This window comes from Anopheles gambiae, chromosome 2 (assembly GCF_943734735.2).
Source record: "Anopheles gambiae chromosome 2, idAnoGambNW_F1_1, whole genome shotgun sequence".
Classification (NCBI taxonomy): Eukaryota; Metazoa; Arthropoda; class Insecta; order Diptera; family Culicidae; genus Anopheles; species Anopheles gambiae.
Window position 1 is genome coordinate 68,210,050 of NC_064601.1, and position 12,060 is coordinate 68,222,109.

The 12,060-nt window shown below is 39.9% G+C and overlaps 2 protein-coding genes across 3 annotated transcripts; one reads left to right on the forward strand and one right to left on the reverse strand.

Annotated features, from left to right (window-relative positions):
- The first annotated feature begins 27 nt into the window (after positions 1-27).
- Positions 28-3,309, forward strand: LOC1275119 (uncharacterized). Its single transcript, XM_314343.5, has 2 exons — positions 28-1,937; positions 2,671-3,309. Exons 1-2 carry the CDS (start codon positions 612-614, stop codon positions 2,899-2,901), a joined length of 1,557 nt encoding a protein of 518 aa, XP_314343.5. The 5' UTR covers positions 28-611; the 3' UTR covers positions 2,902-3,309.
- LOC1275120 (scavenger receptor class B member 1) lies at positions 3,298-11,766 on the reverse strand. 2 transcript variants are annotated; one of them, XM_314344.6, is made up of 7 exons: positions 11,373-11,766; positions 7,743-7,906; positions 7,401-7,652; positions 7,117-7,317; positions 6,636-7,035; positions 3,711-3,958; positions 3,298-3,634 (listed from the first exon to the last, which is right to left on the reverse strand). In XM_314344.6, the coding sequence occupies exons 1-7, from the start codon at positions 11,446-11,448 to the stop codon at positions 3,431-3,433; spliced, it is 1,545 nt and encodes a 514-aa protein (XP_314344.6). In that variant the 5' UTR covers positions 11,449-11,766; the 3' UTR covers positions 3,298-3,430. The 2 variants fall into 2 exon arrangements, with proteins under 2 accessions (XP_314344.6, XP_061500353.1); XM_061644369.1 differs by lacking the exon at positions 11,373-11,766 and adding an exon at positions 11,187-11,293.
- Between the last annotated feature and the right edge of the window lie 294 nt (positions 11,767-12,060).

A 12,060-nucleotide genomic window follows, 5' to 3' on the forward strand; every position in this document is an offset into this window, starting at 1 on the left:
CCAGGGCTGTGCTGAATGTTTCAGCGCTTCACGCTGACAGCTGTCATCTTAGGATTGCATCAGAAACGAAATTCAGCATTTTCAGCACAAAATGGCGAAAGAAAACAGGAATAAGCAGCAACGCAAGTGAAATAATCCGAAAAGCGCGATTAATAATGGAAATACCAGCCAAAAATATAGTGTCCGACGAAACATTCTGCATCTGGAAAGGGTGTATTCTGAATAGTGTTGAAAATTCGCAACCGTTCGTGCATTGGAAGTCGCATAACTGTGGTCCACGAGTTGATGTTGTTGGTGGTGTTGGTGTGGCGGAACAAAAGATTTCGTGCTTAAGCACTCGAGTTTTCTCGACGTCGTCGAACAACGGGCAGTCTGTTCTACGCGTAATTATGCCAATGTTATTGATGCTAAATTCGATCACGATGACTAAGAACGCACGTTTGGACTCTAATATCGTGACCGTGACGTCGCACCGCTGGGAATAATAGGAGATTTCCCCAGGTGGATTGCATCGCAATCGTTAGTGAAAATATTCTGTATATAGAAACCCGTTCTGGCGGTGATACTAAAGATTCGTAGCAATAACAGTGTAAATATTCACCTCGTACGCAATGCTGTCCGAACGAAAGCAACCTTACTACCCTTCGTCGGCTGGCGATATCAACGGTTCAGTTCCGCCCATGAAGGAGGCTGCATTTGATGAATGGTCAAAACATCGACTTCCGCAGCACAACTATTCCATTACAGATGGTAGCGAAAAGCTAGCCGACCTTAAGATGGGTGACTCTAAATCTCCCGCGGTTGCTGTGTTAGCGGCACTCAAGGGCACCTTTTTAAATATCGTCAGCTGGTCAGCTGGTCAACTGTCTGTTCTTAACGGAACGAAACCAGAGGCACACGTATCACAAACCATGGTGGAGAAAGAGGAGCAGGCGAAGAAAGTGACGAACGCTTCATCGTCGTGCATTCCTATATTCGAAACGACCAGTAATGGAAAGGGTCAACTTACGGTGCCATTGGACTACAGTAGCACGGTCGACGATATTTCCATGACCCCAGCTGGTGTGTATTTCGAGGAAACAGCGCGTAGCGATCGAAACGCGTCACGGCCTGGGCGGCGAAAGCGAAGGAAAGACACTTCCAAAAGCAACCAGAACGTACATGCAGGTAGCGAGGGCGGCAGTAGCAAAGGCTGTGGTAAAAATCGAAAAGATAAGAAACGACACGCGCTGCGTAGAGACATTCTGAGCGATAATCTAGCCTTATCTATGGACGATAGCTGCTATGGCTACGATTTCCGGGAAGCTGTGTACAGCAACCCTGTGATGGAAACACACTCGCTGCCCCAACGATGTTTGTCGTCGAGCTTCAGCCCGTCATCGACTGGAAGTATTGGAAGCTTTCACGATGCACTGCAAGACATCGTTCCAACCGATAATATGCACCTTCATGCGTCTTCCGACAGTATGACCGCAGCACCTGCGTTGTCGGTCAACGGGTGGTACCAAAATGTCCCTGCCAAACAAGCGCTTACTGTTACGCCCGATTCGGTGGACAGGATCGGCGAACAAAGCAAGCTGAAATGTGATATCGAACCTAGCAACCACAATGAATATGTAGTGTTCAGCGACTACGACGTGTTTACTACTCCATCTGCCAGCCCTGCGCGACGACGTCCTCCTCGTCGTAATTTTTGTCCAGCTTTGAGTTTTGTTTTGCACCACCAGCATTCGGACGATAGCCAAGAGGAAAATAATGACGAGGAGGAAGACGGCAAGAGTGATTACACGAGCGAGGACATTTCGGATGACGAGGGTACGGATGGCGCAGATGGGCTTGAATATGACGATGATGATGACGATAGTATCGTTTTCTGCGAAGATTATGACGCCCTGAACGATGATTCCAACTCTTCGTCCGGATTCGAGGAGAAGAAGGTGGGTGTGCTTTAACCATAATTTCTTACACCTAGATTTCTTTGATATGTTTACTGATTAAAACAATGCACACACACAAACAACTAAGTCGCAGCGACGGTAAATAGTAAACAATCATTTAAACAACAACTTGATAGAAAGTATCGATCGAACTTGATAAAAGTTTATTTATTTCGCAATGCACATAGATTGTGTCCAAGACTGTATGTTAGCTAGCTTTGATCTTTCGTCATTCATGAGTCAGCGATCACTGGGAATTCCCATCATAGCCATTCCTCCATGTAACGAACGGTCGGCTGAAGGTCATTAGTTGTTATTTTTTTACTGACGCAATTTTGAATGGTTTGTTTTGAACTATGTGTGTCAGCAGTGAAATATTTTATTTTATTTTCTTTATTCTATTTGTGTTTTACTAGTGACCTTGCTTGCATTGTGTTTGAGCGAAGTTAATTTGTCTAAAAGACGTATTTCATTCATTTGTTGTTGTTTGTTTCTGTTAATAACACCCTTAACGAAATATATGTTTGTTCGAATCCACGTGAAAATTAAAGCATTTAAGTTGTCATAACGAGTATAACAATAGGTACTAGAGCATTTAAAGAAAATTCCATACGATCTTTTATGTATGACTATTGCTTTCCATAAAGTGCATTCTATAATAGTAAGGAGTATTTTGCAATGTATTAATGGCGTATCGTATCGTCCTGTTTCGTATCATTATTTCGTCGTTTAGGTTCGGTTCAACTCAAAACCGGTGGTGCACGTTATGAGAGCATGGGACTTTGCCTACCGCCAAGCACGCAAAGGCGAATGGGAGATGGCAGCCAGAGATAGAGAGCGATTCCGGAAGCGCATCGCCGAACTAGAACCTTTGCTAGGTCCAGCACTACAGCCAGCGTTACGTGATAAAGTGTACTCCGAGCGGTTCAGCGGGGAGGAAAGTACGCGCAAGATCTTAAACTGAAAGTGAAACAAACCCAAGAGGAGTCCCGTTACTGGAGTTACATGTGTGTGCTAGTTTGTTTTTGTTTGCTTTTGGCATCATTACACATGTGCCCTGTACAGGCGGTTACTCCCCCACACACCTGCACATGCGCTTTCAAAGGGTAGCCAATAAGTAAAGTTTCTGCATTATATTTATACGGTAAAAACAGTTTTTGCTTTAATTTAAACATTACAAAGTTTTGTTTTATATTCCTATCCACGTGGAAATGTTGAAGGGAATTCAAACATTTTCGCATTGTGGTCATGAATTAGGAATAAACCTCTGGCTTCTTCAGGATCGTTGATAATTTTAAACACCTATGTAAAGCATAAAATAAAGTGAACCTGTGGTAATTAAGAATGAAAACAATAGAACTAACGATGTAAACTATTAGAAGGTTTTATTTGTTTGCTTTTAAATGAATGAATTATCACAAATCAGATGGCTCATGATGACCGTGAAAAGGCGGCATACTGACACTGTAGGTTGTCTGTTACGATTCGGCGTGCTAGAGGCTAGATAGTTGAGGTTTGGTATACTTTGCTGGAGATATTTTTCCTTGCATTTTGTAGCGTGCTGCCTCTCGGAACGCGACCGCCAGTAGCAACATAAAGCACAAGTACAACACGTAAGGCAAGTATGGTTCCACATCCCGTATGACGTAAAATGCCTGCAGTGTACGTATAATGTAGATGGGCAGTTCTTGTTGATGCTGTTTGCAGGGGAGGGAAAAGTACATAAAATTATTTTTCATTCATTTCAGTCAGAGCACTGTCAGATAGACGTACATATTCAATCCAGAACATTGGAATGATCATGTCACTGAACCGTTTGATGTCTGCCGAGTAGCCGGTGAGTTCTGGTATAGCAAGATTCGTTTGGGTACGGGCGCACTGGTCCAATGGAATTCCGAAGGATGGATCCACAATTGCATAGCTGTGTTGTTTTTCCCGATCTGGTATCATTCCTGTAATCTTATGGGCGTTGGAGAAGTTGCGTGCATAAAAGTGTGGACTTGTAGCTACGATTGGAACATCTGGAAAACAAGGTAAAATGGTTTCGCATGAAATCACAAGGAATATGGTTGATATAGGAAGCTTGGAAAATGGAAAGGATTTATTAAAATCATGGACTACACCAACATGACATGGCAAAAGATAAGTGTTTTTATATCAAGCTGAAATTGCCCTTTCGCCAGGTATGTAGAACTTACATATGGTACGAATTAATGTTACACAAGTTGCTTATCCGTAATCATAAATATGTTTCCCATACCCACCAATTCACTCCCTCCAGTCTAAATAACTAACTCTTTTCCTTTTTCTACAGTAATTAAAAAACGATATGACACAAGAAACCTCACTTGTCGTACAGCATTCTGATCAGATATGTATGGATCAGAAATACAAACGGGGTATACTAATGCAGTGCATTTATAGTCGTTTAAAGTAATACAAACACATAAAACCAGTTTTTCAGCCCCTGAAAGTTTACCATTAGGTTAATTCAAATTTAAATATAGAATGATAATAGCATAATTTTTAAAAATAGTTGTGCTTTCATTTTGAATGATACAAAATTTTGAACTTAATAGGTTTGGACGGAACGGTCGAATCGATCGAAAAGTTCTCATCGATCGGAAAGGTTGGAACGCTCAAACACAATGCAAGCAAGGTCACTAGTAAAACACAAATAGAAAAAAGAAAATAAAATAAAATATTTCACTGCTGACACACATAATGATACTTCATTGTGGATTTTAATATAGATCTTTTTTTATATCAGACGAAATTTTCAGTCGACATAGCCTCACGGCCCATCAAACTCATAAATAATCACAACAGCATACCTAATACCTAATACCTGTAATACCAGTTAATCTACGCGTGTCGTTCCGTTCTCTTTTCATATAAATTGTGTTCCATTCCGTTCCTAAACATTCAACGTTTACCCAACACTGGGTTTGGCCTAGCCAAGGTCGGACTACACGTGGGTGACTCTGATAGTAGCATGGCAGGAGGGGAGCAATGTCTGTTAGATAGAGTGGTTTTTGTATGAATCTTTGTTCTTCCTGACTATCCATTGACGATTGGACAAAGTGCGCTGGACAAACAACCCTGTACTAATTTACAGGACCTCAGATTTAAGCATTTAATTTGTAAAATGTTACCACTAAAATAACTCAAGTTTGACATATAATTCTGCTTCCATATCTTATTTCATTTGTCGTATTTTTCTTTAATAAGCCGTTGAGTCTAATATTAAAAGATATTACTACGACTTTCAAATCTACGTCTGAATACTCTATTGTAGTGGCCATTATTTGCAATGCGAAAAACTCACATTCCTCAATACTTTGTTGTAGAAAACAGCATTTTATTTGTAAAAAATAACAACCATATTCCACCAATTAAATATTGCGAACATCTGTGAAAAAGGAGGCGCGTCTTTAGCTTAGCATCGACTTTGAAAGGCTTTTAGTGAAAGTCTCCCAATGTCTAGCCACATTAGTGTTCTAGCTATTGTAGTTAATAGAAATTAGATTATTTTTTTTTGTCAATCCTTCTTCCTCTTTGGCAACACAACCGTTATCGGTCAAGGAATGCCTGTACCATTTGTGGGGTTGGCTCTCAGTGAGGTATGGATTACCCTCCATAGTAGGATAGTCAAGTCCTCTACACGTATGGGGCGGCACGGTCCATTTGGGGCTTGAACCCATGACACGTCGTACGAGTTGACGACTGTACCACGAGACCGGCATTTTGTCAATATATTTTGTTTTATTAGGTATAGAGCGGATCGGAGATCTTTTGATTGGATCTACTAACTAACTCTTACAATGTCGGACGGGTTCGATTCCTATCACGACTATATCCCGTCCTAAGGACAACGGTACATTTTGTTTCCAGTACCTCTTATTGATCAATGGGTATTATTCCTACTATTTGCATTTGCAATCACAGCGTATCTATGCATGCAGCTACATTTGTCGTAACATGAATGAAACGAATTGATCTGTACTTCTTTTGGGATAGGTTAGGCTTGTTGACCCACTGATCCGTATCAGAACGACCTAGTGATAATGCTCTTGCTGCTTACCTCAAGGTCGAATGACAAAGCACGGCCAGAGATAATGAACCAAATCGTGTTTGTTTGTCTACACCGTGGCCTGCAAGACTCGAGCAATCAGCATTGGCTGACATTGACACTCTTTGGCTTGAAACATAACGATCCTGCTTAGCTCCATTAGACGATCGTATATGCAGAGGCTGCTGACGTGTCGTGCATGTCAAAGCAAACACAAACAAGGGTTTCTTTCACATTTCGCTCGTAGTTACACCATCTCAATTCTGCTTGTTTTTCTCTACGTTAAAAACGATGGCTTGCGTACTTTTCACTCGCTTATAAGCTCGTTTGTTTTTAGTGGTTGATAATTGCTGCTCTCGAGATTTGGTTGCTTTTAGACAGATTACTGTGGCAAAAGTACGCTTTGTGGGCTCGGTCGAGGGGAAACGTTTCTTTTTAGCTTGCCGGGCACCAACTATGCTGGCCTTGCTCTACATTGAGGAAATTTTCGCTTGTGCTGCGTTTGGTGAAGCATGAAGTGATATTAAGTTAAGCTACACAGATAAAGCCTTGTAAATATTATGTGCTTGCATTGCTAATGACAAATGATTCTTATGCACATTGATCTACCAATAATTTATACTCACCATGGGAACATTTGGAGGTGTCCGTCATTCCATCCTCAAGTAATCCGAACTGGCCTTTGTAGCAGTCAGCGTCACTGTCTGGCAGACGATCGTACGAATTATCGGGTAGCACGTACTTATACCCCGTTAGTGGACCTTTCTGCACTCGTCGCTCAAAGTACAGTGGCACTGCCCTGCAGAGTGTCTTGCGCCAGTAGATCAGCACCGATTGTTCGTCCAAGTTTTGTGGATAGGTAGCTCCTTCGGAGGAGTTCAGAATGGAAGCAAAACAGTCGCCCTTGGCGAGACTGAAGCCCGGCACCGTGGGTTCGTACTCGTAAGTGTTCATCATGAAAAATTGATCATCACCGTACCGCTTTCCATGCCGTACATTTACGTGATCCTCGTGATCCTCGTACATCTAAGCGCATGACGATAGGAAAATACTGTATATTAACAAACATTCCGCGAGGATGGCGAAAACAATGCGAAAGGATCGTACCGTTTTCAAAACGCCCACATTATCTGATGGCACCATTCCCGGGACAAACTTTCTAGCCTGGTCCAAGAATGGTGGTCTCGTGTTCCATAGGTAGTCATAGATTGTCATGCGGCTGAATACAGTATCCCCAGACATGGAGTAAATGAAATTGAATCCTCGCTTCATGAAGAAGTTGTCGTTTTCCATCCTCGCGGCTACACCCTGCAAGCAGACACGTTGGATAATATTACATCTCGACAGTATACCTATTACAGTTAGCGCATTGCACATTTGAGCACACTTACAAGCAATGAAATGTTTGGCACGATGATGGTTTTATTAAGTATGCCTGGAACATTACGATCGGGTAAAAACACTAGACGCCTTCTGGTGACGTACGACATGGTAGAGTTGTGCTCGTGGAAGGTAACGTTGTCGTGTTCCAGTATTTCACGGTACACGATTGGAACCACTTCTTGCATTTTAAGCTGATCGTCTAGCCCACCCAACCAACGTTCGGAGTTGGTTACATTGAAGATGAATATTCGACACGTGACCTACGGCAGATAAGTGTATTGTTTTGTAGAGAAAATATCGTACGATAGCTATTTTAGTAGCATAATGATGATAAATGCTGCTACTCATACCAAAACATCATCTGTATCCTTCCACCATCGGTAATAGGGCATAATCTGACGCATCGTTAACCGATCATCTAGTATTAATTTTGTTGGTTTATAGATATGAAAGAACAGTCCCATCGTAAAGCACGCAATTGATAGAGTGGTAGTCAAGCAGATGATAAAAAGGGCTGGAATGGATCGAGGAAGAAAAAAAAACAATATTGATCAAGAAATCTAAACTACTTTTCATCGGAAGTGTGCTACATGTTTTCGATCTTACAAAACCATGTTTAAACAAATAAGCATATTTAGTAAATAATAACACTTTATTAAATAATAATATAAAAAAACTTCGATACCTTACACCTGTTTTAATTCTCAATCAATTGATCAACCACAATTATTAATAATTGATAACATTCTTCTAGCATCTACAATATTTTTTATTTGTTACAGCAACTTCAATCAACCAAGTCATCTGCTGCTATTGCCCGTATGGAACTTAAAAAAAATATTTAAATTATAAAAAACTTGTGAAAATCTGAGCTTTTGTCATATTATCGTACCCAGGAGGTGCAACAATACAAGTAAACATATAACAAAATCACAAATATAAACGATTATTCAAAACGATACATTAACGGCTATTTACACAGTAATTGGTTGTAAAAATGAAGTAATGAAAAACTAATTCTTAATTCATTTCAACCCATGTGCTCATTTAGACGTTGTTTTTATTTTATTTTGAAAATTTATTTTTGTGCCGCAATACATGTCTTATTTGCAGTTGAAAATATTTATTTAACTCTTCATGGTGATGTTGTGATCATGATCGCTCATTGCTAAGTAAACATTAAAATCACTCAATCATTTTCATTAAATCACCGAAGAAGACATATTGTTGTATCCAGAGTAATGTAATCCCGTTCTGTGGTTTGTGAGTGGCTCGGTCTAGACGAGAGTTGAATATGAGACGACTTGCCAACAACACCTCGGGACTAGAATCAACCAAGTCAGGCATACCCCAAGATGGGTGAGCTAAATTCCATAATTTCTCATAAAATCTGATTTTTTACAACTTTTCTGACCATTACTAAGGTTCAGTCTAAAGAGCAACCATCTTCTTTCTACAGAACATAACATCAGAAGGATGTTGTAATCAGTTTCGTAGCATGGTTTACGGGTGCCCTTTGACACAAAGTTTCACCTAGCCATATAGCTAGAGCCAGATGATGAAAATGTTTTTTGAATATTTTTTTTTTATTCTTAGTACACACCACGCAATTGCAATAGGTAGTTAAGTTAAAATTCTTAAGTTTGTTTTTATATTAGGATACAAATCCTTGTTTTGATGCTGTGTTTCAGTAACAATAGACAGAGCCACGACTGCTGATATGAACAATCTGTTTCGCCATTTCGAAAAAATAAATGTAGCATTCCGTGCTGGCCCGTGTGACCCGAGATAGAATAAATGTTGATGAAAATATACAGCTACAATCAGGAATCTCCTTTGCATAAGAATGCTGTTTTGCCAAAATTTACCTGGATTGATTTGAATGTATGTGCGTATGTACGAATAATATGCTAGCCTTAATTATCGGTAACAGTCGGTTGTGTGGCTATCTGGGCTTTTGCATCGGTTCCACTAAACAATCTAATTAATTCATTTTTTATATTGCACACGGTAGCAACGTAGAAGAGACACACGTACATGATTCCTCCTTCATAGTGTTTCTCGCCATTGCGTGTCAAGCTCATTAGTATTTTTTAAAGACAGTTTAAACATATCGTCTTGTATTCTAATGGTTCGAAATAAAAACAAAAAGTTTTCAGTTCACTCCCCAAAAAAAAATGCAATGGATTCATACAGTAGTAGCGTAGTCAGATCTCTTTGTAGTCAGGTTACTTTGGAGCAAGCAAGAACTTTGAACAAGCTCAATAATCGTATTTAGGGAGCATGTTTGCGTGATATAGAACGATATCAAACTGTATCGACATCAGGGAAATTGTCATTTTTATTCATTGACAGAGGCGTAAAACTAAACAAGAAGTACTATTGGCAACACGTTATCATATGCCATTCAAATCAAATGTAGCCTTGCGCTAAAATACTATTTGGAAAAGACAGTTTTTGCTTTCAGCTGGGTTCAGCTCCAACCCATAAGGCTGCAATCCTTCGAAAATGGCGAGCGAGGAATTTGTTTTTATTTCATCAACTCATCTGAATGGCCTGCAGCTTCTCAAGAATTCATACCATTGGACTTTAGTGTTTGCGGATATATGCTAGGATATTTAGGCATTTGAGTTAGGACGAATTCAACAATCGTTTGGTGAAGATTTGGGATAAAATACCGAATGAAGTTTGTCAGTGCGGTTGGCAATGACATTGAAAAGAGTTGACGGGCCTTTTTCAAATACACAGGAGAAAGAATTAAACACAAATAAGAATAGTGTAATTTTACTATTTTGCTATTTTACTATGTAATTTACTATTACTATTATGTGGGAGACATCAATTCCGCAGATAATTAAAATTTAGTTTGTATTGTACAACATAAACCAAATGCATCACATTTACATTACCACCCTATTTAATTACATGTTTTCATGTTTTTTCATCTTGTCAAAACGCCAAAGTTCAATTGAAAATATATTTAAAAAATGCTAATTGTGTTCTTTTCTGATAATGGCTTTGTAGTTGGAAGTTACTATCGGTGCAAGAAGCTGTAGGAATATCCTTTGATGCTCAGATTATCGGTGGAGGTAACTTAATTTTTTGTATTATTCTTAATTAATTTTTAATTTTATTAAAAAAGTAATCTTAACTTCGTAAATTCTAATAAAAAAAACATCATAATAACGGTACATCGGTGCTAGCCTTAGTGAACGACTCTAATTGCCTATGAACAATTTTTTATGCGTTGATAACACTTTATTGAAGCTTTGAGATGTTGCTGCGTGCCACAACAAGAAATATATGGACGTACCATTTCCACGAAGCGCGCAGTGCACACTTACGCGATGATTGATGGCTAGGAAATCAGTTATAACATAAAGCTTTGATCGATTTACTTATCTCGAAAGCACATGCTGTGTATCACATAATGTACGTAGCAATAATGTGCATGCAAACACTTGCTATTATTAATATACTAACGATTGGATTCTGTCTGTTGATCATCATAGACGACTGTGTACTCCGAAGGTCATTTACGCAGTGAGGAGATAAGTGAATCTTTCTCGCAGAGGTATGTTTGCACTGGTAGATCGCGTGTAACGCGTGTGTCAGTAAGACGAGTGTCGGTAAATATCAATTTTTTCCGACCATAACTTCCATTATTTGAGAAATGTTTGATTTTGTTAGCTTCTTCTTTCAAATACGTTACATTCACAATCCCTAAACAAACACATCTGGCGGCTACTGGGTTCATGTGATAGGAGCAGCGTTATTTTGATTTTTTCACTCACATTTCCTATTTGTTATTGTGTCGTGTCTAGCGATGAACATTGCGCGAATGCCTTATCAATGGCCTGGCCTGGCAAGCTACAATATCACACAATCATATTCCATTTCCCTATGCAAGCAATCAACGTCACATTGGGAATTTAGCAGTTTAGGTTTACAGTTCCAATGCAAGGTATGACGCTCATTACCTTTGGTGCTAGAATTCCTCCTTCGACTAGGAAGGTGAACAGGAACTTTATTTGTTTTCAGTAGCTTCACATCCATCGTCGGGCGTATATTCCGAGCAGTTTGCAAAATTAAACCTCACGCTTCACCAATTACACTTCACTTCACCACTTCATGCAAATGCGAGGGGATCTTTACTGTTGGGACACTGTGCAACCACACTCAGTCGTTTGTACAATATGTGTATGCACATTCGATCCTCTTCAAATGCTCGAACTCCCGCAATACCGCAGCAGAAGTCTCGTGTTACACCGCTTCTGTACCAACGAGCTGCTGGCAAAGAACTGGTGGGCATCCCTTGCGGCTATGATTAAAACCCAAATATGCCCGCAATAACTGAACTATCGCCTCTTATCAATCCTATTAAGCGATGCCGCTGCTACTCCTTACGATCATCGGCTCCATCGCGCTAGTAGTAGTCGGCAATGTTGTGTGAGTGCTGTGTTTATTATTTTTAAGACAGAAATGCCTCGTACTACATGCATTGATAAGTGCCAGCGGTTGGGTGTGATTGTTTGCAAACGGCGTGCGAAACGCTGCATGCTACAAAAGTCATGCCTCCAGCGAATTCCAAATAAGTATACCTTATTAGATCTTTGCATCCATGCCGTGGCCTATTGTATGTATTAAGTGCTCTGTTTTTTCTCGTAA

Excerpts from the sequence above, each read along its gene's own strand:
- LOC1275119 (XM_314343.5), top strand. The coding sequence starts at position 612 with ATGCTGTCCGAACGAAAGCAACCTTACTACCCTTCGTCGGCTGGCGAT. Across the intron at positions 1,938-2,670 it reads CCGGATTCGAGGAGAAGAAG|GTTCGGTTCAACTCAAAACC; the intron begins GTGGGTGTGCTT and ends TTCGTCGTTTAG.
- LOC1275120 (XM_314344.6), bottom strand. The coding sequence starts at position 11,448 with ATGGATGTGAAGCTACTGAAAACAAATAAAGTTCCTGTTCACCTTCCT. Across the intron at positions 7,907-11,372 it reads GAGGAATTCTAGCACCAAAG|CCCTTTTTATCATCTGCTTG; the intron begins GTAATGAGCGTC and ends GATCCATTCCAG. Across the intron at positions 3,635-3,710 it reads CAATGTTCTGGATTGAATAT|CATCAACAAGAACTGCCCAT; the intron begins GTACGTCTATCT and ends CCCTGCAAACAG.